Here is a 26987-nt window from a genome sequence, read left to right on the forward strand (position 1 = left end):
TTATTACATGTCCCTTTTAGAAATCTCACGACGTCGTTTATTTTACTCCAAGATAGTATTTATCACAAGTAAAGAAGCCGCACAATTATTCTGCAATACAAATCCTTCTTGACGAACGGTAACACTTGCGCAGACATCCTAAATTAAACTGGCTATCAAGGAGGTCTTGCTCCTCGGGGCGCTGTACTGCCTGTTAAGAGCTAGATGATCGCATAGATTTCAGCGAGTTTTTTTAAAGAAAATCGAATAAACTTGGCTAAGCTGCGTTACTTATCCTTCTGAAATGTAATTAATTTCTTTTTCTTTTTTAATCATCACTTTATTGTCCCCTATTTGCCTGTCGTTAGCGGAACATGTTACGTCATGTGAGCTAGCAGCAGATTTACGCATTGGCGGCGCCACAATCGTGTCATTACGTTTATATCATAGGTCAGGACAGCGTAAAACTATCCCAATCTCCTTTCATTCCAAATCCGCCATTAGCCCTCCATGAAAGGTGAAAATGGCTCGGACCCAGCCCATATGGACGCATGAATGCCCCCCCCCTCCTCCCATATGGGCTAGGACCAAACCATTTTGACCTATTGTGGAGGGCTAGCGGTGGATTTGGAATAAGAACAGGCTCGAATAGTTTTTCGTTATCCCGGCCCTGCTCTCGATTGCAAAGACTCTATCTATTCTGGATAAATCTCACACTTCGGACGCCTTGCACCACAAGCCTCTTCTTTTTTCTTCTTTATTGCTTCATTTGTTGCTGGCCTTCAGTGCGCCTTCAAGTGCTTTTCACGTTCTGGCGTTTTTTGAAACCGCGCTATCTAAAAAAAAAAAACAAACCTAGTCGCGGCTGCTGCCTGACCCGTTTCGTTTTCTCCGGCTTCCCACAGGAGGCGGTGCTAGCCTGGATCCGCGACAGGTACGGCGACGAGGCTCTCGACGCGTACGACCGGCGACAACTGACCGAGGGCTCGTTCGAGAGGAAGCCGGTCTTCTGAAGGCCCACCATGCCCGCCCTCCTCCCCGCCACACGTCCGCGCGCGGGCGCCGCCTCTCACCCGGAAACCAAGCGTCCCGAACAGCCCGCGGAGCCGGGCTCGTCCGGTGGTCGTTGCGGTTCTGCGGACGCCGACGCTCGGCTCCACCTGCTAGACCACGTGTCCATGCGATTTGCCCAAATAAAGGCCCTCCGGGCCCCATAGCTGCCCCGGTCCCACTTTGGTTACGTCCAGTGCGTATTATATAGCGTGCCAGTACCCGGACACCGGACGACGCGTTCGCTGTTAATCACGTATGTGTGTGTCGTACGTGTGCGTGAACCTGGCATTGAAACTATTTCGATGAGCCAGACGCTTGACCTTGTTGCCCGCCCGTTCTATTGCTCGCAGTGTCTTTCTTCCCTCCGAAGCGGTACTTTCTCCATGATCCTTCTAGGTTGTGTATTTTGAAAGTGTTCGTTACGATCGCTCAGATTCAAACGAAAATTACATCTAGGGGCGGTACACTGTATTCGCGACAATGCGCTTAAAACATATTAAATAATGAAGCACCTCTTGTATGCTGCAAGGCGTCAATCACGACTCAATAAACTAATCAGTGCATTAAGACACGGATGATTCACGATGGTAAATTATTTTGTTAATTCACTGGACTTTCGTCCTCTGTTAAGAGAACTTGGAAAGTGCGAGAAATATCTGTTGCGCGTAAGTGAACTGCGAATGTGCCTACGGTGCTGATTCCTTTAGCGTTGTTGGTAGCGGAAAATTTTTCAGGAGGTAAACGGCTGCTATACGTGTATACTTCCCTTTCGGCATTAATTGGTGAGGCATCAATACACACGAGAAGTAAATAAAATCACGCAGCAGGCAGACTACGAGAAGGTACGTAAGAATCACAGCAGAGGTCCATCACAGCTTCTAGACCTGGAGAAATTTTGTATAACCTTAATGCAGCCAACAAATGAGATTCTTAACGACTTCCAGGTAAGAGCTGGTATACGCACCAGATGCCAGTTGAATCGTAAAACAACATAGCGCGCATAGGAAATATATCAGGTGCACTGGAAATATTTAAAGTTGGTGCATCAAGCTACGTGAAACAATCAGAAAACGCCAAATAATCATTCTCGGACAGCAAAAGGTTTGCTCCTTTAATTGTTTGATTCTTGTTTTTCGTCCACGAAGCCACTTTTCCACTTTTCCTTTTTCATCTGCAGTAAACTGTAATTGTCCTTAGTATACCGCCTACCATACCGCCTACCATAAGTAGTCAGTACAAATAACACAAGACAAGAAAAAGAATAATTTCTTTTGATACCCTACTCGATTGAAGACTCACAGCTCGAAAATTTACTTTCGTGCGTTAGTTGGGGGGAGGGGGGGGGGGAAGGGTGGAATGTAGACGGCGACTCGAAGTATGTCAAAAACGAGACAAATATAACCGGCGAGCGTTACCTCCCGTGCCGTGTGCAGATCTGTATCACCGTGTAGGGTTATCCATTTTGTTCATTCATATGTCTGTTATGTGTGGATCGCAATGACGTTAAATATGATGACCAGGTGCTGCCGTAGTTCCTATTCTCCTCGGGCGGCTGTGTTCAAACATACCCTCAGGTATGCTCAATTTCCGACACTATAGTAGGCGCCTATGTTCCCAATCACCGACGAGCCCGAATCGGCTCTCTCGTCAATGGGCCAGTGTGCTATAGCGCGAATGATAGAGGCATTATGTCACCTGTTGGTTCAAATCGCCACTCCTTCGTCAACAGGTGCCGTGTTGCTTTGTTCATCCTCATAATCGTGACTACGATTATGCCCGACCTTCTTTCGCAACTCACGAAAGTTACAGACTCCACCGCTATTCGAGGCTGCGAGCTCTCATTCTGTGTGTGGGCCTGTCATTCCTGCCATGAACCTGCTTTAAGAGGCGTCAGAAGTTTTGGATATGTTATTCTAACGTACCAGAAAGCACGAACGCGCTGTACCTTGTTTGTCCACAGACTTACGTTAAGTTTAGGCTGCTGACGTTTTCGGCGCCTTATGAATAATTGTGCTACAGTATCGTTTTCTGTGTGTGTTACATAGACACCGTTGTACGCGTACGTATGCGAATGTCGGAACGGCCCCTCTGCGTTTCGGCTTCCGCACCTCGCGACGCCGCTACGCAGAGTGACGCGAAGGTGACCTGTACTCGAAGATAAACATGTGCAAGATCAGTGTCCGTTAGTTCTTGCATTCTCTGTGTGCGCCAAAGTAGCGAAATAAAAGCAACCCAAAAGTACGACCATCGCTGTTCGAAGCACTTTTCTGTCGAGTGACTGCACCCAGCGCAGCACTGACGTTCTGTCATCACCTCACCAATAAGGTCAACGACCCGTGCCGTAGTCATGGATATCTATCTATCTATCTATCTATCTATCTATCTATCTATCTATCTATCTATCTATCTATCTATCTATCTATCTATCTATCTATCTATCTATCTGATAGAGGGACAGCGAGAGAGAGAGCAAGTAGAAAGGGCAGGGAGGTCAACCAGACGAGCGGCTGGTTTGCTACCCTACCGAGGGGTTAAGGGAAAGGGGGAATAGAAAACAAAAGAAAAGTAGGTTATAGTCCTCCTTTGCATCTGTCTGATAATGATGAATTTTCCGGGGTGCCGCTTTCACTTCCCGACATTTCCACTACTCCTCGCTGGCCTTGTGATGTTGCGGATGACGTGAAGCGTACATTTCAGTCTGCCAGGTTCCCTGTAAAGGACTCCGATGTCCACGCGTTCTGAGACCGGGGGTTCTTCCATGTGTCGAACAGCTTTTTTTGCCGAAACTGTCAGAGTCAGATGCGAATTGACGCATTTGCCTTTTTATACTGAGAATACCAGCTCTCCAATATTTTGGCACGGCACATTGCGTTGGGACTGGCACTGAACTTCAATGGAAGATCCAGAGCACTCCACAACCTATGCCAAAGAGGATAACCGCTACAGATTGCTCCCTCTAGTAGAAGATATTCGCTACAAATCTGCCTTCGGGACACTATAACCCCGATCCGAGCAAGTCGAAACCCTTTCTCACAACCGCATAAAAAAGTGTGTAGTTTCGGATACGACCAGGGAAGCTGGTCGACCGCACCTGCTGCCCTGTCGCGACATGCTGAACTAGCTGCGGAACTTCAGTTCTATCGGCGAATAGGGGCCCGTACATACGGGAATTGCGAGGAAAGACAACCTAATTGCCTCAGTAACTCCTCCCTTGCCATTTTATATGAGCTGTGGTGCTTAGCCATTTCAGCAATGATCACAATCTGGGCCGCTTGGTTGGAAAATGTGACAGACCGCCAAAGGCACACTCATGAGCGTTAGATTCTCTGTCGATTTCTCAATGGTTCTTTCAATTCACCCTTTACCCCTACTGAAGAGCAGCCCGGCGGATGCTCGTCTGGTTGACCTCCCTGCCCTTTCTCTCGCCTCACTGCCTGAACACGAAAGAAATTCTTTTAAAGCCATCGCTTTCCCAGGAAGTCCCGGCATGGGACGCGCACACTCTAACTTTTATCGTCGATCTGCTAAGCGGATGACTTTAACCAACGGTCATTTAGAAAGCGCGTTCTGCAGATTTTCGCTCCAGTCAATCTATATTGGCGCAGCGGAATTGGCTAGCTCTACGGGCGGTCTTTACCCAAAAGTCGTTTTCGGACTGCCAATGAACGTTCAGTAGCTCTCCTATGATATTCCTACGGCGAATGTCTTCTTGAAACGCACTTTCACTTCATTGCCTTCGAGCAGACGCCTGTATATCTCATTGACGTTCCCGACGTTCCGTCTCTGTCTTTTTTTTCGTTTGTTTGCTTTTTCCCTCCTCTGTTCTTCCCGTCTTTCATTTCCCCTTACTCTTCCACTAGTGCCGGGTAGCAAACCAAAATCTTATCCGGTTAACCTCCCTGCCTTTCCCATCTATCTATCTATCTATCTATCTATCTATCTATCTATCTATCTATCTATCTATCTATCTATCTATCTATCTATCTATCTATCTATCTATCTATCTATCTATCTATCTATCTATCTATCTATCTATCTATCTATGTCTTTCTCTATTTCTCTCGGAAAGCACAGCTTACACAATTTTCGCTCAGGAATCGTCGTGGAGTGTCAATGAAGAGAAGTGACCACTTCAATCGCGGTGATGTGCTGCCATTTCCTCCCGCAAACAAAAGCTATGTATAGCGCTGGCGTTCGTGCGGAGTCTCCCTAATTCTTGAATCGAGGTTAGTTTGAGTTGGAGTGTCGAGTGTGGGGTAGGTTCTTCTTTTTTTGACAGCGCGCGCTGGCATACTAGATTTTATATGAAATGAATGCGTGCAGGCCTTTCCCCTAAGGAAGCTGCATGAGTGTCCTCTGGAACTTATTGTTCATGTAGCTTTCTGGAGTTCAAGTGCCTTTAATTGCCGATTGCATAAGCTGTACCCCTTGCTACGGATAAAACAGCCATCTAGCCTTTCCCGCGGTGAAACAACCTTGCTGTGCCGCTTGTGGCTAGGAGTGGCGTTCGCGAACGCTTACTCCCATCAAATAGGAATGGCCGAGAACCCGATATGCGACTCCTGTAGGTGCGAGGAAACCATCGGGCACCTATTGTGTAACTGTCCTCGCTATGACGTACAACGCCTCTCTCTCAAGACAACTGTAAACCGACTGGACTAATGGTCGTTCTCCGAGTCAAAGATACCCGGACCGTGGCTACACCCGTCACTGGCACAAAACGCTATTCTTGCACTAGTACACTATTTGAAGTGCACCGGTTTAAGAGACCACTTATAGTGCCCCTGTGCATCACTCCACATGCACTCAGTGCTCACTTTCTCCCTACTTTCCTCTTTCTCTTACTCCCAGTGTAGGGTAGAAAATCAGGCGCTCGTCTGGTTGGCCTCCCCGCCTTTCCTCTCCTTGCTGTCCTCGCTCTCTCTCTTAGTCTTTCCTGTTTTATGTTTCTTAGAAGGTCCCCTTGACAGTCTTGAACCCTGGGTCCTCCTCTGGTATTATTTTACCGCTTAATAATTAACTATTCATAATCTATGGGCTGTCCTGCCCGTGTTCCGGCTCTTCTAACCACTTCCTCTCTTGTGGTCTTCGTCCCTGTACACAGCCACTGCATATGGCGAGCATTCGTTGCATTCACGGGGCACAGCAGTTTGGACACTTCACAGAGTGTTAAGGTGTTGGGCCCACACGGGTTACGGAAGGTGTAAGGGTAACCTCAATCAGAAGTCCCCGGAGAGGGACTTTTTTCACCTTACTGAGAGCGACAAGAAATGGAGAACACACACGGAGAAGTGATTTCCGGGTTAAAATAATTGAACGCGGGTTGGTGGGAAGGAGAGAATAATGGCTATCGATGAAGAAGGAGTGTGTCATTTTGTCAGCTACATTATTGTAGTGAGTGTGACCCCAGTGTACTTTGATGGTCAAATGGGATGACGTTTGAAGTTCGAAGTTTATTTGTAACGCAAGAGAAAGGAAAATGCATACATTTTCAGCAGTACATTAGGAGGCCCCAAAGTTTGAAGTCTGTGAATCTCTTTCTATATACACATTGCTCTTTAAGCTTGTTTCAGCTGCTTCACAGCGTTTAGAGAGTCGGTATAGGCCCGAACGACGTCAATTTTGGTCAAGTTGAGAACAGCCATGATCGCATCATGTATGGCCTGTAGTAGCTCGATCATGTAATAAAGAATCTTTTGTTTCTACTACTTAGCTGCGAACGGCTTAAATGCCTGCATGGGTGTGTCGGACTGATGAAAGATAACACGTCCTCTTCCTGTGAGTAGATGCATTTGAGTAGAGAGAGAGAGAGAGAAGCGAGGAAAGGGAGGGAGATTAACCAGACGAACGTCGGGATTGGTACCGTGCAGTGGGAGAAGGGGATAAAGAGGCAAACAGAAACAAAAAAGGGAGGAGTGGATGCAGTATTTGCGCGCAATTTGAACATACGCACCAAGTCTGCAAATGCTCGCAGAGACCTGTCGGCTTGAGGTACTGTAGCAACAGCCTCGTTGCTTTCTTCGTCGGCGACGCGTGTGGCCATGGCCCAAAGGTTTTTGCTTCGTGAACCCAGCCGGTTTATTGGTCCCCTTCGCTGCTTTTGTTCCCATTATGACGTCCTGCGCCGCCTTCTCAGTATGCGTCTGTGTAGGAGGCGGAAATAAAGAGAGAAGGCTGGGATGTTAACCAGAAATGTGTCTGGTTGGCTACCCTACTCCGGGGGACAGGAAAGAGGGAACAGAAAGATAAGATAGAGAGAAAGAGGGGAGGGGGAGGAAATCCGCGGTGAGATCGCGCACGTACGCGGAGGGGCTGAGCAAGTAAAAGGCATTTGCAAAGGCGTTTGGGGGTCGACGAGCGGTGGGGACGGTCTCCAAGTAGCACCTGCACGGACAACGGCCGATCGTCCAGCCGTCGCCATGCGATAGATAATGTTTGTCTTTCCGACTGAAATCGATGACAATGGCACAATAAATGTTCGATGTTCTCTCCCACGCCGCATGCGTTTCTGTAGATAACACAGTATCTCCTATGGGGACACTGATGTCTGGTGCAAGAAGTGGATGTTTACCGCTTCGTAATTTTGTTGTCTTATTAGTTGCAATATACATATAGCACCATGGCGATAGGTCATCCAATGGCATGCGAAGGAGGGATATCCGTATAAATGGGAATGGAGAGCTGCGGCTGACGGAAAGTGACATTACTTTAGATGTGTTGCTTGTTCTCACTGAATGACAAGCTCTTAAATTGTGGTAAGCCGGGCATGTTCTTGAAGTGCTGGGATCGGGGTAAGACGCAGGGATGCAGCGTCCTAGGAGAGTTGTATGATACAAATGTGAGTTCTTGGGTTAGACATCCGTGACTTCAAACTTTCGCATCTATCGCGATAGAACAAGCACTCTTGAGATGAAATAATCCGAGTATTTTCCTGCACAACTGTTTGCACTACGGCGCCGTATAATTACATCAGGGACAGCGTCGTTGACGCCGTTTTGAGCAGACGAGAAGATCTTGATATAGTCTGACAGTCCGATGTGTCGCATAGGACACTTGCCCTTCTACTGATAACATTACACGGCCTGCATTTTCCCCCTTTCTTCTTCAGCCACCTTCTTCTAGGGCCTTTCTTCTCCTTCGTCCTATTTCCTGCAGAGTAGCATGCATACGTGAAAATACGCTGGCTAAACAGTCTGCATTTTCGAAAATGATCTCTCTCTCTCTGGCAGTTACTCGTTGCTGTTATTTGAACGGTTGCGACATTTTCTCCTCGCGCTTTGCTTGGGAACCAGTTTACTGAACGATGCGGCAAACCTTTCAAGTTAAAACGCTATTCGAGATGCAATCGCAAACATTTCATCTGCTTTTGCGAAAACTCTAGAATAGTGTATACTTCAGACATTCACCCAAAACTTCGTACTTTGGCTTATGGAGAAATATAAAACTGCGCATTAAAATAAAATAGAATAAAGTTGGTTTCTCAAAGATGGACTTTAATTCTACAAATAGGGGCAGCATTAGGAGAACATTAAGATAGGTCCTGACCAGTGGTGTATCCAGAAATTTTTTTCGGAAAGGTGCGGGAGGGGGAGGGGGAGTAGGGGTGCTCGCACCCCGAAACCAGGGACAGAAAGGGGGAGAAAAGGGGGAGAGGTGCTGGGAAGGCAACATAATAACAATAAAATTTTGGGGGGATCACGTGCCCGGTGTGCAATCCCTGGGTACGCCATTGGTTCTGACTCTCCCCGATCCCTTCTTGGTAGTTGTACACACGAGTTAATTCCGGGATTCAACGAGGTTAGCTGTCTTACCGCAACGTCGTTGCTGCTGCCGAGTGACGAAGGACATACGATAACACTCTCTTGCAACCTCCTTCGGTCATTGGTGGCTCAACATTCCCGCTCAAAACACGTCGCGCCACCCTCCTATATACCTTCGCGACGAGGTCACGCTTGTGTGCGTCGCCAGTCTCGGAGGTGCAATCCAGGCATAAAAAAGTATGTGGATCCAACGAATATGTTGTAATCTACGTGAGGCGAAGTGGTTAATTAAGTGCTATTCGATAAATGCGATGCAGCGACGTCATGTCCGTGCGCCGGCTGCCGTAGAGCCCACCCGCTTTACCAATACCGACAGCAACTATTGTTTTGCGTGCACACAAGTTTTACTAGTGTATAGGTTGGTGCCATTGTTTCACCTCCATATAAGAAATCCTGCTTGGCTGTGACAATCGCTTGAAACTACCTAAAAAGCTCTTACTCCACGAGTGTAAACGAGCTATAAATGGCTAACGCTGCCAAGCGAAGGTGACACGAGGCTCTGGCAAACCAGACAGGAGAGGATGTTTTAGCTGATATTGTTCTTAATAAGCTGACACTGGTTGAAGCAGCTAGCGCTAAAGCGCAGTGCGTCTGCCCTCTAACGCGTCAGTTAATTATTCGAACACAATAAAGCACAGCCGAAAACGGCAAGAAAGGCGTTGACTGGCGGTCTGTGCTCCTGGACAATAAGTGGGCGTTTGCTTCGGAGGCTCGTAGCGACCACGTCACAAAGGAATTCCGCTTGTCCTTAATTTGGCAATTGTGTCGCGAGAAGTTAAGAACTATTGTTCATCGCATTAATCACACTCAGAAAATGCGATGTCAGTCCATATGCCGTCAATGTTGTAGCGTAGTGCGATTTCGTTCCACTTCGCTGGCATAGGTATACACAGCTACTCACCGTCCGCGGCGTTTCTTCGTAACATCATCGTATACAACTATCGTATCTCTTAACAGAGGAGTGAGATAGCACACCTTGGGAACCTGACTTTGAACCTTTCTTTATGCACCTTGAAAACGGCATATATACGCAGAGTAACGTGTTAAAATAACGCATACATACGCAAATTATAAATTAAAAGAACTTTGGAACACTTCGTCTCAAGGCAATTTTGTGTGCAGACTTGTTCAATTGAACCCACGATGTGGGCGGAACTGATTCAGTGCTTTTGATGTCATGCATACAGGTACAAACACAAAAATAGGCCGTACGCGTTACTGTGACGCTGACGCGGCTGTAGTTTCAATCGTATTGCATCAGCTAGTACGTCAGCGACGCATACTGGGATCGAATACCGGCCATGGCGGCCGCATTTCGATGGGGGCGAAATTCGAAAGAGACATAAAACTTTATCGTATCCTTGATGGGATCCAGGCGTAGCGGGCGTTGGGAGACTAACCCTCAGTTCCCCCCTTCCTCAGACGGCGGTCAGTCCTTGCTTTCTGGAGGCGTCTTCGGGCATCCGGACGGCCCAGAGCTGATCTTCTGGCTCCAAGCTGAGCAGCAAAGTCTCCCACTGCTCGGCCGTAGTTATGACGTGTGTAGTGTTAGTGCGGTAGGTGTTGGTGGGTGAGGCTTTGGGGCATTGCCAGACAATGTGATCGAGATCAGCGCGGTCCTCGCACGCTTTGCAGAGTGGGGAGTATGCATCGAGGTAAATGCGGTGGTATAGCACGGGGTTCAAGAAAGTTCGTGTCTCAAGTAGGCGGCAAGTGGTAGATTCAGATTTATTCAGTGTTTTGTGTGCTGTGGGGTAGAGTAACCGCTCTCTGCGGTAGTGGAGGAGGATTTCTCTGAACGTGACCATTCGGTCCCGCGCGGGACCGCGATGCAGAACAGAGGGCTGGTCAGGATCGGAAGATGCAGGAGAAGGATGATGCACCCGGTGTGCGAGAGCTCTGGCGGCATCGTGGGCGGCTTCGTTTCCAGCCAGACCCGAGTGACCAGGGACCCAGACGATATGGACGCGGCGTTGCCTTGGGTGAGGAGTGCCGGAAAGTATCTTCTGCGCTTGGGGTGCTATTTGTTCTCTTGTGTAGTTACGAATGGCCTTTTGTAATGCGATAACATCGGGGGAAGTATGTGGTGCGAGAGAGGTAATGTATTTCTGTAAGTAATTGGAAAGAAGAAAAAACCATTATAATTCCCAAACCTGGGAAGCGCCTCCTGCTCAAAAACCTCCGCCCTATCTCTCTTACTTCAATGTGTCGGAAAGGCCCTCTAACACGTCATCCTCACACGCTTACACAAACATATGAACGACAACGATCATGATTCAACTCAAGCACCAAATTATCGATGGCGATTAAGCTCCAGGCTGGACACGAGAGTCATCTTGGGGCTAGGCCTAACCGAGGCCTTCGATAACATCACAAATGAGGCCATACTGACCCAACTGGCACAACTCCAGGTTGGACATCGAACATAACTTCGCCAAGAATTTCTTTACAGGTCCCACGGAAACCGTCGCCATCGGAGGGTTGCAGTCGCCAATTATGCACTTCGGCAGCAAAGACACGCCGCAAGGATCGGTTCTGTCTCCTTTTCTGCTTAAAGTGACCTTAGTCGGACTACCGCCTGCATTAGCTAGCATTCCCAACCTTAAGCATTGCCTCTAGCCGAACGGCATCACCTTTTGTTTCACCGGGGGCAGCGACAGGGACATCCAAGACACGCTGCAGCAAGCCATCAACGCGGTTGTTGCATACGTAGAACCGCGCGGCCTGTAGTTCTCCCCACAGAAATCGGAGCTCCTTCTATACAAGCCTAACTGGGGAGGTCGACGTCCAGACCTTCCCCCCTCCTCCCCCCCCCTAAATACAACTCCACGCGCATCAGCATCGCACACCTACTGTGCCTAGCATCCATATCCTTAGCCTACGCATCCAACGAAACTGCAGAAACACGGAGATACTCAAGCAATTAGGTGTCGATGTACACCAAACTACTCGCCTCATTGCACACATCGCGAATCGACATCACGGCATGAAAGGAAACAGCCTGAAACGCCTGATAATCGCCTACGCCCTGAGCAGGATCACCTATGTCGCCCCGTACCTTAGCCTCAGTGCAACTGACAAGCTGAAACTCAATACCATGATCAAGAGATCATATAAACAAGGCTTACATCTTCCCATTTCCACCTCTAACGAGAAACGGGACGCCCTCGGCATTTACAACACCATAGACGACCTTATTGAAGCTCAGCGCATTAGCCAATAGGAACGTCTCGTCAATTCCACCACGGGCAGGCACATTCTAGGTGCCCTAGGCATAACCTACACCACCCAATTCGGACCAAAAGTACCCGTCCCTCCGAACATTCGTGTTCAGCTAGTTATCCCGCCCTTACCTCGCAATATGCACCCTGAACTCAATAAGGAGCGACGTGCAGATAGAGCTAAACGAATACAAAAGCGCTACGACCAAGCCGCATACGTAGCATATACGTGGACACAGCGGAATACCCCAACCAGAACGCCATGGCGGTCGTCGCAGTCGCGGGCTCGCAGTACCGCCTCGCCGCGACCGCATCAATACTCAAAACTTAACCCGAAGAAGGAGAAGAAACGGCCATCGCATGGCCTACGCCTCTACCAACGCACACTGCATCATCAGCGATTCAAAAGCGAAATGCGAAAGCACCCGTGTGCCTACAGATTTAGGGGCATGTCAAAGAATACCAGGCGGTCCAAATTATTCCGGAGTCCCCCACTACGGCGTGCCTCATAGTCAGATCGTGGTTTTGGTACGTAAAAGCCCATAATTTATTTCTTTCTTTTTTTAGCGGCGCATACGTCAACAACAACGTCGGCGCGAGAGTAGCAGCTTGAAATATGAGGCCGCTGCTTGAATTCTCTATTTTTTTTAAAAGCAAACTCCTTTCGCAGTGCGCTGTCAAGAAGGTTCTTTTGCACAAAACGTATATAAGCAAGGCAAATTTTGTGACGGCAAGGGTCTGTTTGTTATTTTTATTTGTTGATTTATATATTTATTTTTTATTTATATTTATTTAACATACTGTTAGTCCCACTGGGACTGTTACAGGAGTGGATTTATCAGCAAGATACAGATATATATATTTTTTTGTACCTGTCGACTCTAAACTCCGGTACCGCCTGACGCAACGATTCAGAACCAAATGAGAAAGTAATAAGTACTGCGAACGCGGCTGCAGCGAGAACCGCGGAAATATTTCGATCTCCAAGAACAGGGCGTGTTCCATTCAAGAACACACTGATGGAGGAAGCTGATCGATGCCCATTGTTAGCTCGTCAGGCGAATGAACTGAAATGAAAGATGTAGAACTGGGAGCCGCTCACGGAGTACGGAGCCACGCAGAAGTGTACACGACCACGCGCGTGATTTATTGAGCAGCTTGCCGGTCGACCAGTGTTCGAGAGAATGCGACGAGCCAGTCCATGTGTTCGCGCCCAGAACGTATAGCAGCTTGCGCAAGCTGGAATGCTTCGCTTTTTTTTTTTTCTGCGTCACGCGCTGATCAATTGGTACGCCCTCAATTAATGAGGACTTAGTTCCGGCATTCCTTTGGTGGTTTCCTCCAGTCTTTATCTCACTAAGGTGGCTGCGCCCGTCGCTTTGTTACGACTGCTAAATCGACCCCGGCACACGGACAAAGGCGCAAATGAATTCGTAATGCATTCAATCACAACCTGTGCATCGAAATCCCCTGCCATTCGTATTCCCTGTTGAATAGCGAATCTATCGGAATGGCATTGTTAATGGTAAGAAACATTACAGCAAACGTGTCAAGAGAAGTGTTGATTATGAGGCGCTCTATACGAGCGGGACAATCGTGCACTTTCCCTATAGAAGTCCACTTTCACCCCCCGCCCCGCGTCGCTCAATCTTATGCACCGCCCACCACTTCGACGTCACGTGACTGCGTCATCGCTACTTCTTCGGCCTCTTCGCTCAGTTTACATGCCAGCAGCAACACCTGCGTTATCATATACCGTTGGCGCGCGCTCTTCTGTTCTTCCCCCGCCAGTTTCCCCGCTCGGGATGTCGCGAGAGGGGAAATGCAGACGTATGCTTTGTGACGTCATGTATATGTATCACCTGAGAACGACGAGTACGTGTCGCGCTCGAAGAAGTGAAAGAGCTGTCGCTACACATCTTACACACTGATGGAAACTAACAGTCTCTCCTACAGCGCGTGCCGAAAATGGAGGGTGAGGTGGAAATACCTACGCCTCTGCATTTTGGAGAACTCGCCGCAGTTAGAGAGAAAAATAAAAGAAACCTCCCAGTCGGCCTATACGAAGTAAGCGATCTATTCTCGCGGCCGACTGTAGCAGAAAACGTGCGACCCACGGCGCGACCGTTACTATAGAATGAGCGACGAGAAGCATGCTGGTGCGGCTGCCGCTCGGGCTTACTGATATACGTTCACATTATTATACGTTCAGCGGTCGATTTAGGCACCGCTGGCCTCCTTGAAGCCCTTGGGTTCAGCGAGAGCAGGGGAAAAGTAAACATGTCCGCAATAGGCATCAGTAAGAGGCGATTGGAGGATTGGTTGAAGTAGGGAAACGACAAAAAACGGAGGCGTACAAAAGCAAAGTTCGCAATAGAGGTGAGAAAATTTGGTTGTGGGAGTTCATAGCGGTATTTCTTTTTCTTTCTTTTTTTTCTTTCTTAACTTCTGTGGGACGTTGGACGGTATAATGGCGGTAGCTTGGTGGCACAGCCCACCACCCGGTTCCAAAGGGGACGCTCATAACATCCATCCATCCATCATTACGGTTTCTACAAACTACGCACTTACTTAATGACCTAAGTTATAGGGCCACCGTGGCCAAACTGCGGCGCCTTCCCAAGGTCCCAATCCCACTCTCTGGACAAGTTCGCAGTGGGCTTGCACTCACAAGATGTTATTAAAATATTTAGATTATATTACGGGGCTTCGCGCGCGAGAACCACGATATTAATTACGACGCACACCGTAGTGGGGGACTCCGCATTAATTTTGACCACCTGGCGTTCTTTGACATGCACCCAGCGAATGGTACGTGAGCGTTTTTTGCATTTCGTCTCCATCGAAATGCGGCCACCGCGGCCGGGATCTGATACTGCGCCGAAGACTTTATTCATTCGGATGAGCTGGTTCAGCGCACTTAAAGTGAGTTTGCGGCGTGTTTTCCATTCCTACGCCCGTTTTCGGCTAGCCCAAACTCTGTCTTCGTTACAGGCGAAGGATTTGCCATTTAGCGACGCTACCTTATTTACTCCAGCAGCCAAATTCAATCGCTACCCTTAAGCACTTGGGAAGAGAAAATGCATTAAGAGGCGGAGACAGCATGCATTCTCGTAATTACTGAAGCAATTTATCTCCTTATGGACACCTTGGTGGATCTAACATATCGAAAAAGTATTTTATCTTGGTAACCATGTAATTAGGAAAATTTTTGATAACCATGATAAAATGATAGTAAATGCTGTTAATAGAGCACCGGACACAGCGGAGAACCTTCTTTTTTGTTAGTTAGCGAACTACTGCGCACAAAGAAAAAAATATTCCGTCAGACTTTTTTCATCATACCATAGCAGATAAGCATGAACTCCTGAAGGGGCCAGAAATAGATATGTAATCTATTTAAAGAGATAGACATTCACCTCTCTCTCGGAAGCCATGTGACCCAACGCTTTTAAGCGGCCGCACTAAAGTTGTAGCCTGCTATGAAAGATACATGAGCTATGCAAAAATAGGCAACATATATCAAGAAAACCCACACAACCCACCGCATCCTCTGTGTTTACTGTAAGTAGTACGATTAGTTTGCGTTGTTTGTCTGTCACCATCATACTTAACCGAACGCGCCTACTGGAGATTTCTGGTTGGGGTGCCTTGATTGAGGGTGCTAGCTTATAATAAGTCTTCCTTCCAAAGCATTTGATGATTGATCCGTGCTTTGTTAAACCCGAGCCGCTTTACACTGTGCGTTCATTGTTCAGAGTAATTGTGATGGCGGCTGTACCTGCTTATACAGGGTGTCTCAACTTTCATGCACCAAGGCTTAGAAATATGTATATGCCATGTAGCTGGACAGAACCAAGGTAATGTTGTTTGCCGTCGCTTGGAGATACCCAAATTATGTTTTGAGTTTCGCCTAATTACATAATTAGTGTGAATTAATTAATCAACTTCTCAAATATTATATTTTGATGAAAAGTGTCAATGAGAACATTGCAGAGCAACATAAAAAAAATCACCGCCCAAGCACTCCGTATACAAATGGTTAACCAGCGACACTGAAACATGCGGCCTGGTGTTTATCAATGTGTTAATCCCGACGGTTCATTAAACGATGGCTTGGTAGGCTGCCGGATCCTCGGTAAGCAGTTGCTGCTTGCGCTCAACTGCGCGAGCCTGTTCCTGTGCCTGGGCTGCAACACGGGCACGGCGTAGACGAGCTTGCTTGCGGTTCTGCTCGCGGCGTTGCTGATCGAAAGCTGCCTGCTCCTAAGCAGTACGTATGACGCGTGGCCTACCAATTTCCGAGCCGGAGAGAAACTGCTGTGCGCGCGCTGGGATGCGACGGAGAGCAACGACTTCACTACTGGCGCAGCTAATCCAACACCACCATGATAGCACAAGGCCTTTTCACTCCGATCCATGACGTCACGTTACCTTGCCCGACTGCCATAGAATCTAATGGGGATGCTCCCGAGTAGGCAACAGTGATTTCGACGTCACCGCTTTCATCACGCCGGCCTTGTCAGTTCAAATTTCGTGACAGGTAGCGTGACGTCATTGATCGGAGCAAAAAGGCCTTGTGCTATCAAGGTGGTGTTGGCTAATCGCGCGTCTCTCTCTCTCTCTCTCTCTCTCTTTTTTTTTTTTTTCGCGCATGCGCATGGGCTTTGCGCCGGAGAAGCCTGTCGGCGTACAGGCGACCGACCGACAGACAGACAGACAGACAGACGGACGGACGGACGGACGGACGGACTAATCAGCTAGCCCCCATATATAGCTTCGCTGTAAGACTGCTAATGCAGCTTCCTGTTGCTCAATACGTTGCATAAAACTGTTTTTCCGAGCGTGAAAGAAGCCCGCGGGTACACGTAATACAGCCGCGCGATGGGCCACTCGGGACATGGAGTGCACGTTAGGTAACCTCATAACGATTAGGAATATTCCGGAGTCGCCCCCCCCCCCCCCTCCACTGCAGCATCCCCTATAAAAAGATGGTGATTTTGTCACCTAAACCCACTTTTTTTCGATGCCTGTCGCTCGAAGAGAACTACATGAAATTTTACCTCGCACATTGCGATCGCGTTTTGTTTGCAACGTCACTGGATTGAGAGGGATCATGTGCGCACGGCGCATGTGTGTTACGCCGTTAGCACGCATGAGATTTGGAACCTTCTGGCTCGAGAACTGAGGCTTGTTATCTGACAAATTTATTCGCGACGAGATAAGGCGTGCGAACACCGTACGCCGTCTAGCTAATGTGACTTCTATCCAAACAAAACGGAGACGATAGATAATTCGTTTTGTGCGTGCATTGACGATTACCGTTCATCAACGACTCAGGTTTTATGTGCAACCGTGCACACATATGGCACCCTTTGCCAATTCACAGGCGCGTCAAGCAGCGGTTCACCCACCGTGTTTGCTTAGTGGCTTTTACGCGTCTCGTTGCTAAGCGCAAGTGCATAGGATCAAATCCCGCCCGCAGCGGTTCGATCGGAGTGAAATGCAAAGACGACCGTGTACCGCGCAGTGGGCGCACGTTAAAGAACCCCAGGTGGTCGAACTTAATGCCGAGTTCTCCCCTACGGCGTGTCTCATAATCAGATCGCGGTTTAATCAAGTACCAGGTCAGGCTGAGCCTGTAGCCCTGAACCCAAGAACACGCAAGACCGCCTGTGTCAACGGCCAAGCCCCGCCACGAGAATAGTCTTTGAGGAGCCTGCGTTGCTGATGTGCGTGCATTGTAGCTTGATGGGGCTTGTGAAGCAGAGGGAGTACTGCATCACCGTCTTTGCAACCCGCTGTACGCGGTAGATGAGAACGTCGACGATACGCAGTTCGAGTCTTCTCGTAAGGTAGCGTTGGAGTTGTTTGTGGCACAGCGAAGTTTAATTGTTTAGTTCGTCCCCTCTCTTCAAAAGTTCAGACGACTGACACTTATCCTCGTCTATCTGCTTCCGCAACGTGAATGCCCTGTATAGGTCATAAAGCAGTTTGATGGAAACTCTGACACAAAGCCTGACTGTTGAGAATCCTTAAACTATGGCAAGCGACTGGGGGCGTCCGCGTTGCTCTTGTGCGTGTCGCTTCTGGATCCAACACTATACAGTACTCACCCAAGCGTAAGGCCTATAGCTCTCAGTGATGATATTATTGCCCGTACAATAAAGCCTTCTGTTGAAGCCCTACAAGTAGTCAATAGTCCGTGACCAGCACGAATTTTCGGTCGAAACAGGGAACCACGGAGAAAGAGAGAGAAGGATAAATGAAAGGTAGGAAGGTTAACCTGAGAGTGAGCCCGCTTTGCTACTCTGTGCTAGGGAAGGCGAAAAGGGGAGGAAAAAGATTAAGAAAATGAAAGTGAAAAGCTGGTGTGCGCTGGAACCGCCGATCTAATGAAAATTTCAGGCGCTGTGTCATAGACGGTCGCTCAGTCCAGTTGCCTTCAGTAATCATAGCGGCGCTTTTGTGGCCTCGTTCAGCTGTGACCTGCGACTACATGGTTTCAGGATCTTTCCCTACGATAAGGTTATATTTCATATAACTGGCTTAGAGTGATGCGGAAGGCAAGCCTTTAATCTTCGAAGAGCCGGTATAACAGCATGCACAGAAGGTATTCTATAATTCATCACTAACCACAGGCATTGTAATCAGCGCTCTCTTTCATTCCTATCTAGAATGAATATTCGCCGGTGAACGCAACGCCATGACGCAAGCAGTGCGTGGACAGCGGGGCTAGCTTCAGTATTGGCAGTAAAAGCATCGCCATGACACTGATAGCTAAGATCAGTAACTTTTGCATTTTTTTTTCACTTTTAAACCTGCATAGTAATAAAGTAACGCAATTATGTGTAAAAATAAAACGTGATTTCGGCTATTTTCCTTTTAGGTGTCCTATATTTTATATAGTCGCTTCATTGTTGCCCCAACGGGTGGCGCTGTGGGTCTTCTTGCTTCGCCTGCCATTCTGTTCGTCTGCTCCTGGCGCTTTCTAGACACGTGCACGTTTTTTCTTTTGCATGCTCCTCAGTCGAAAATTTTCTTTCTGTCCCCGCGAATGTTCCGGCAATGTCAGAAGACTGAGGAAAGGGCACAAGGCGTGCTGTGCGAACTGTGTAGTGTGGCAACGTCGAGGAAGCACAGCAGGACTCGTTTCCCAGCGAACTAGAGGTAAGCAGACTTCTTCTGCAGTCGTTATGAAGAAACATGCGCCATCCTTATCAAAACAGCTGCAGGATGAAAAGAAAGATCTTCCGCGCTTGCTTTCTAGTGAATAGCTTTTCTGGTTTGGCGCGGCGAATTTTTCTGCGGTGTTGTAAGGAATTGAAGCAACTTGTTGACGGTTGCTCACGAGCTGACTGATGCTAGCACTGACGCGTAGACGGAAATTTCGCTTCGGTTTATGTTAGCGGTTGCTCTTCATTTTTTCCTCGAGTAGAAAACTTGCATTTTATAGCTACCGAAGGTAGCTATAAAATGCTGCCCAAACTAGTTACGCTGGACATCATTCTGGCTTTATGTTGTGACATTGCCAACTTTGAGCGTTCGTACACACGGCAGAAAAAAAAAAAAGCCTCAGTTACGTAGCATTCATCGTTGGCGTTTTGAATCACAAGAAATTCGCGTTACCCGGATGAGGACCCAACTGCGATTCACTTTTCAACCTGTGCCTTGAGCAGAACTTTCTTTTTTTGTCGCTACTCTGTAACTTTGGTTTCGCTTTTAGGTGTACTTTAATCACCACCAAGCGGTATTTTGCCCATTCTTCAAATGTGATATATATATATATAGAGAGAGAGAGACGACGACGACGACGAACGTTTTCGGCTGGTGAACCAGCCTTCGTCAGTGTACAGCCTGGACGAAGGCTGGTCCACCAGCCGAAAGCGTTAGGTTAACACGTCTTACTTCCATATATATTATATATATATATATATATATATATATATATATATATATATATATATATATATATATATATATATATATATATATATATATATATATATATATATAAACTTTTTTCATCCACTTTAATTTCCACTAATTTATCGTTTCTTTATTTCATTTATTCAGCACAAGTAATTTTCCCTATGTTGTCTTGGTGTCAGTGTTTGTTGGCTTCTCATGATATGACTAATAAAAATCGGGCCCCTCGGTTAACCCCCTTTCTTCTCTTTTATATATATATATATATATATATATATATATATATATATATATATATATATATATATATATATATATATATATATATATATATATATATATATATATATAGCGAAGTTATAGGATATATGGGGAGTCCTGCCAGGACTGCCATGGAAGCAGATGTATGTACTGCAGTTCTTGCCTCTGCTCTGGCCACTCACGGAAAGGGACAAGGGGCTACAATTGATACTTCTATAGTTGATACCGCAGAGATTACCTTCTCTGGGTTTTCTTTTTCTGTTCCTGTTTTTTTTTTTCTCCTGGTGCGAGATAGCTACAGCTAAGCCTGCCTGACGGTGATTTATTCGCATCAAAAAGCACTGTGCAGATTCTTAGGCACTACAGATGAGAATTTCATAGGAAAAATGGGTGCAGCTGGTCATCCGACATCTTAATCGTCGATTATCGGGCTTATCCTCGTGATACGTTCGCTTATCTGTTCGGTATAAAGCAGTATTTCAAGGAAAGGTGCTGTGAGGCTGCGCTGCGCCACGTCTGTCTGTGCCTCACTGCCTCTCTGTGCACGTGTATTCGCGCATCGTCTGTGACATGCGCGAAACATTTTGCGATAAAAATTTCGCCTCCGCAGTAGCATGCGTTACGTCAAAAGGATCGAATTGTTTCGCTTCATTAAAATAATGATGCGCTTGTATGTTTGTTGCGGCGAGGATATTTAAGTAGCGTTTGTTGTTTCCTTGCGCAATTACGTAGAGAACAGAGCTGTTAACCATATATATCACACATGCTGTGGTAGTGTAGGTGGCAAAGGCGGCCATACATGCAAGCCGGTTCGTCGTATGCGTGTTGCCTCATGCGGAGCGAGGGCCTGCGTGGAAGGCGGCGATCACCTCCCTTTCCCGCCGTCCTATCCTACAGGGGGAGAGGGCGTTGGGAGGAGAGGACGGCTGTCCTTCGCGAGCGATCCAGCGCAGCATCCATGCCTTGCGCAGCACGTGCAACTCAAAAGATAAAGCGGCCCGCATCTCGGTGTCGTGAGCCGGACGATATGGTCAATATGGTCAAAGACAGCTATTCGCTTTAAAACGGCGAGCCGCGTGGGGAAGAAGTTAAAAGACAGACACACAACGATTTCCTTCGTGGAATATTTGATTGACGTGCGACGACGGGATATCCGGCGATTCGCAACGACATCCCTATATCTAAAATGGACGGTGAGTGACCACGTTCCAGCCAGAAAACGGAAGAAGACGAGTACAGTGTATTTTTTTTCTTTTCTGCAATGTCTCGTACCTCGCCATCAGCCCGAATATGAAACGTTCTCTTGGACGTTAACTACAGCTTCCGAGATGGGAAGGAAGCTGCCTTCCGTTTCTGTCGCGTTTTCACGAACTCGCCGCGTGCTCAAGAGAAATGTTTTCGTTCCCGCTGCTCGAAAATATACGCAGTGAATGAAATAGCACGACAGCCCACTGGGATCGCGCAAACAGTTGAGCAAGGATGACGAAGCGCCCGCGGAAGTTTCAGACTAAGTGTAATTGGCTGTTCTCAAGCCCCGAATGGCTTTGTTCCCGTATAGCATACTGTGAAATGCGGGTCGCCATTACAAGCGACGTAAACGTCTCCAATCCATTGTCACCTACATAAAATCGTTTGGTGACGTTCAGTTTTTGGTGGTTCTCCTGCTTTAAGAGATGCGTAGGAGAGACGCCATATGACATCATAAACTGCTGGTTATATCACGAACGAAACTCCACGAAAGATTAAGTTGCCTCTAAGCGTTGCTGTGAGCACAAAACTCCATCATATTCGCCTGTCTCTTTTTTTTTTCTTCTTAGCATTGTCCTCGACCGATGGGAGAAAAGTCACCAGCACACACAGCTGCTAAATGAAAGCACACTACGACTTCATACGAGAACATTGTAATAGGCTGTAAAGCTGCCATGAAAGCTATCGAAGCACAGCCAAACCTAGTCTGCGTTAAGAAAGAAGAAAGAGAGAGGGAGATAAAAAGAGAAGAAAAAGTCAGAGTAAAAGGTTTTCGCCTAAATCCTTTAGAGACGACGCGTTCTCGCACTCGTCTCGTGTGAGGCACCCAAACGACGGCACAGTGCCAACTTGTAGGCACGTATCTACAATACAGGCTGCTGAGCTCACATTCAACATCGTTCACTCTTTCTTCTCCGAGTCCGTGCCGCCTTACAGCAAATTCCAGCACCCACCTGTAATATAGACAAAGACGTATTACGCGTTCGAGGCGAAAATATGTCTCGGCATTGCTACGGCACTGAACACACAAACAAAAAAAGTAGAGGTTCGGAGGTGGGTGGAGTTTTTCTCGAATCTCGTTTTCCTCGTCGATTCCCCCCCCCCCCCCCTCTGTCACCAAACACGTTCAACTCTACGAGCACGCGAATCGGAGAGCATGCGCAGTAGTGGAGTTCGGTAGAACGACCTGCGGCGTTTTCTCTGTTACGAAGTCCCTGTGGGAGCTGCGCGCCGTTCACTTCGGGTCCCCAGAACCGAAGGAATTGGAACTGCAGCAGGGAAAGGTTGCAAGCGATCGCGTGGTTCTCTCGGGAGTTAAATATAGCAAACGTCTGTATGAGAACGCACGGAGAATCTCCTTTGTGCGAGCCGCCGAGGAAAGACAAGCAAGCCATAATAGATATACAACGGTGCTATACCGGCGCTCCGACAGATTTATCCGCCGGATCGTTTAGCTCGTGTCGCGTCTCACTGCCAACACATTTTGCGTGTTGCTTGCAGCGGGCGTCAGTTATATTGTGACTTCGTCGGGAGACGCACATTCCGAGTCCCCAGAGGGCCGGCCGTCTAGGAAAGCTCCTTCTGACGTCTTCGCCTGCTATTGATGCCTCGTCGATTCGTCAGCATTAGCTTGAAGAAAGGGACGTGGAAAAATTCAGTGCCTCGCACCAAGAGTATAGATCTGAGCCGCGGGATTAGGAGTAGGCGTTGATTAGCATTTTTAATAGAACTGATAGCTGATCCTTATCCGGTTTAGCTATTTAACATGCGTATAATATATCTATAAAAAAAGAACTAAACAGTTGCTTATTAGCATTTTACGGTTGTTCCCACTGGTTCTTCTGATCGACGATGGCGGCGTTTTTAATTATAACTGTTTTAGCCTTCTTTTCTATTTTTCACGCGCTTTTTCTATTAATATTATTATTGTGATGGCAATTATACGGACACTCCAGGCGCATTTTTGCAGGGCTCTAAAGGACCACGCTAAGTGTATTTGTTGCCATGCATTGTGTAGTGTTGCCTGTGCGTCCCACGCTACGAAAGTATCTTTAGCTTTTCTGTAAGGCACTGTTATATACGAGACGTTTTGATTTTGTAGGTTTGGAAATGTAGGCAGCTGTTGTGTCACCGACTTCTCACAAACGATAGATTGTCCAATGAGCAAAGGATGGTAATAGGAGGTGATAGAAGAAACAAACAGGCCACGAACGGTCCGGTAATAAAGTACATTTCGTAAACATGCTTAAACAACAACAGTCAGTATTAAAAGAAAAACAGCACACTAATGAATCTACAGCCCGCACAGAATGCTGCGCCATAACAATAACACACAAGGACATACGAAGTGCTACTGCATACATATATGCAATGCCACTTTCAATAAAGAGCTTATTAATATTTTCAGAGCTGACTGCTATATAATGATACGTCATTCCATGGCCCAAACAATTTTTAACCACTTGGTCAGTGTGCTAAACGTAGAAACTCGTACTTCATTTCCTGGAGTCGCGTGGGAACAAAACTCCACGGCATTTGGGGCACAAAAGGTTCTAGAAGCTTCCTAGGGTGCATGCCATTTAGTCTCTTTAGAATGAAACACACGTGCTTTCGATATACATCGAACGATACCGAAGTAGGCATAGCCAAAATCCATGAATTCAATCGACGTGGCATTATCGAAACTGCTTGGAAACGGCATGAGTAGTAAATTGACAGTAACTTACGCTTGTGCAATATCAAAGCGGTTTACCTTGGCGAATCAGAAAGAAATAGTACGGAAAGCAGGTGGCGACGTGAGCCGGCGTCGCCATCTATACTTTCCGTACTGTTTCTTTCTGATTTGCTCAAGGTAAACCGCTTTAATATTGCACAAGCGTAACTTACTGTCAATTTACTAGTCATGCCGTTTCCACGCAGTTTCGATAAAGTCGTATTCAAAGCTGCTATGATGCCCCAGAAAACGCACCAGCGTAAACAGGCGTTCGGCAAACGGAACACACGCGTGAAGCATGATTGAACTATTTCGTTCAGGCGGCCATTGTGAGAATCGGAGAAATAGGAATTCTTCAAGGCTTGAGCGGCACCGGTCAGGATAATAGCATGCATCCTGAATTTCCCATTCTCTTGACAGGGGGCGCCCCCACCTCAGTGACGCGGAAAATTGAAAAATGGTGATACAGGAACAATAAAATCACTTTCAGTTCTCAAAAAGAAGCAATGTTACATTTCGGCTGAAGCGGAAATGCTGGACCAACTTGATGTACAGAATAAATTTATGGACACCTGCCACATCTCGTATTTTTCTTACCTACCCTATTTATTTGTTCCTTCATTTTTTTATAACACAAGCGGGACAGGATTCTGCATATTTGTGTTGTGTCTATTGCTAACGAAACAAGGGAACCAATCGGGTTTGGATTGAAAACGTATTTGAACTTCATTACAAACATACGCTTAGAGTAAACACTCCCGAGAACACAAAATAAAACTCGTTTGTGAACATATACGGCAGACGCATCACGAATGGGTTCAGCTCGCTGGCCAATGTCTGACATAAATCGCTTAGCGTGGAGCAGTCCTCCCAGGTTCGGAGTGGTACCGGCCCGCCGGGGGGAGGAGAAGCCAGGAGGCATAGAGTTGCCTGGCGCTGCCTAAAGTTTAAAGATAATAGTAACGAAGGAGCAGCAGTCGTAATGCAGCCACAGGAATGTAGGGAGTTGTTGGACTTGTGACATCTTGACATCCAGAACTTCTTTAGTTATACTGCAATAAAATTAAAGAGCAACGATACAGACATACTGAGAAGGCGTTTCATTATGTTTAAAAGCAACACTTATTAAAATAATAACGTGCTTCCTTGAGGCAGTACTTTGTAAGAACGATGAGAAGCGCTGCGCATGTTTTTAGAGAACTATAGTCCTAATGTCAGTCGTGCGGCTCTCTCTTTATATTTTCTTACAGTAGAGGTTGATATAAGATGTATTCTAGAAGATTCAAAACTCATCTCTTATACCTAATTCGAATAAAGTTTTATTCGCGCAGCGATAGCGGAGCGACCATTTCGGGTTGAGCCACTGCAGCCTAGCTGAGTCGATCTGCGCCCTTTTCCGGCGTTCCTACAAGGCTCGCCAGCATCCCCTTCATGCCTCTGTAGCCTCTGAGAAACGCCGAATGCTGTATTGAAGCTTCATATTGCTCCACGAAGCTCGTCACAAGATGAGTCGGAGACACTCGTGTCTTTTAGTCCACGGTATGTCGCCGTGCCTCGTTTACGCAGGTAAGAGTCCGGACAATGTAATCCCTCGAGTGGATCTCTTCTATGATAGATTCACCACGCTATCCCGTGCGTAGGCGCTCTTAGCGACTCTATAGCCCCACGCAACTTGTGCGGGGCTCCCCGATGGTTGACACGAAACGAGCCACCCAGAAGAGCCTTGTTTGGGACTCTTGTGAGGTAATGTGTGCCTAGGTGCTGGCATTTGAAGGTGGATTTCGTCTGCTGTTTTCATCGCAGCGAGAGCACCGCATACCGCAGTGTGCGTGCGTGCGTGCGCGCGCACGCACGCACGCACGCAGGATCCTACGTACAATGACACGTCAACCGGCTGACGCACCACGCTACCTCACATTCCTTCACCGACATTGAATAGCACACCTTTCTTTTCAATTCTACATCCTCGCCGCTAACGCACCTTCGTTCGTTGCCTGGTCCACCCGCCTTATCCCATCACCCCTTTAGAAGAACCGCACCTCTATACACTGTGCCGAGGTAAGCATATGTCGCCTTGGAAAAGACAAGTCCACTTGTCGAAACGCTGGCTCCGGCTTGCACTTTGTCTTCGTTTTGCTCATTGTAAGATGGGCGTTTCAATACATGAAGTAAATTATGCAGACGACGTGAGTTTATTTTTATTTTTTCAGGAACGAGCGTTGATAACATCATAGCATCGACGAATGACACATTAGAGGACTATACACTTGGACAGCTAAAGATAATATCTGCATTATATTGTTCCAAAACAAAAGCTGCTCTTTTTTTTCAATGGAGGAGAAATGCAAAAACGCCTGTGTCCCATGCATTGGGGGGCAAGTTAAGTATACCCAGCTGGTCAAAATTGATCTGGAATCTCCTCCTATGGCGTGCCTCATAATCAAATCGTGGTTTTAGTGCGTAAAACCCCACCCTTATGAAAATGGTTATGTCCTTTATGTTTACTGTATGTTTCCCGCAGTTCACATCAGGAAATGTCCTTTATGTTTCCTCCATGTTGAAATTTGGCCACTGCTTTTATGTTTCCTTCATATGTCCTCCCTTTATGTATCCCTTATGTTACCTCACTTTATGTTTCCTCCATGTTGAAATTTGGCCACTGCTTTTATGTTTCCTTCATGTGTCCTCCATTTATGTATCCCCTATGTTACCGTACTTTATGTTTCCTCCATGTTGAAATTTGGCCACTACTTTTATGTTTCC

The 26987-nt window shown here is 47.1% G+C and overlaps 1 protein-coding gene across 2 annotated transcripts in view; it reads left to right on the forward strand.

The window, feature by feature from the left end:
* LOC142579139 (uncharacterized) overlaps positions 1-3270 on the forward strand; it is an 87835-nt gene extending 84565 nt beyond the window's left edge. For both annotated transcript variants that reach the window (XM_075689051.1, XM_075689050.1), the window contains exon 5: positions 885-3270. In XM_075689051.1, coding sequence (XP_075545166.1) covers positions 885-992 — 108 coding nt within the window. In that variant the 3' untranslated portion in view covers positions 993-3270. The remainder of the gene's footprint in view (positions 1-884) is intronic.
* Positions 3271-26987: the final 23717 nt, after the last annotated feature.

This window comes from Dermacentor variabilis, chromosome 4, assembly GCF_050947875.1.
Source record: "Dermacentor variabilis isolate Ectoservices chromosome 4, ASM5094787v1, whole genome shotgun sequence".
NCBI classification, from domain to species: Eukaryota; Metazoa; Arthropoda; class Arachnida; order Ixodida; family Ixodidae; genus Dermacentor; species Dermacentor variabilis.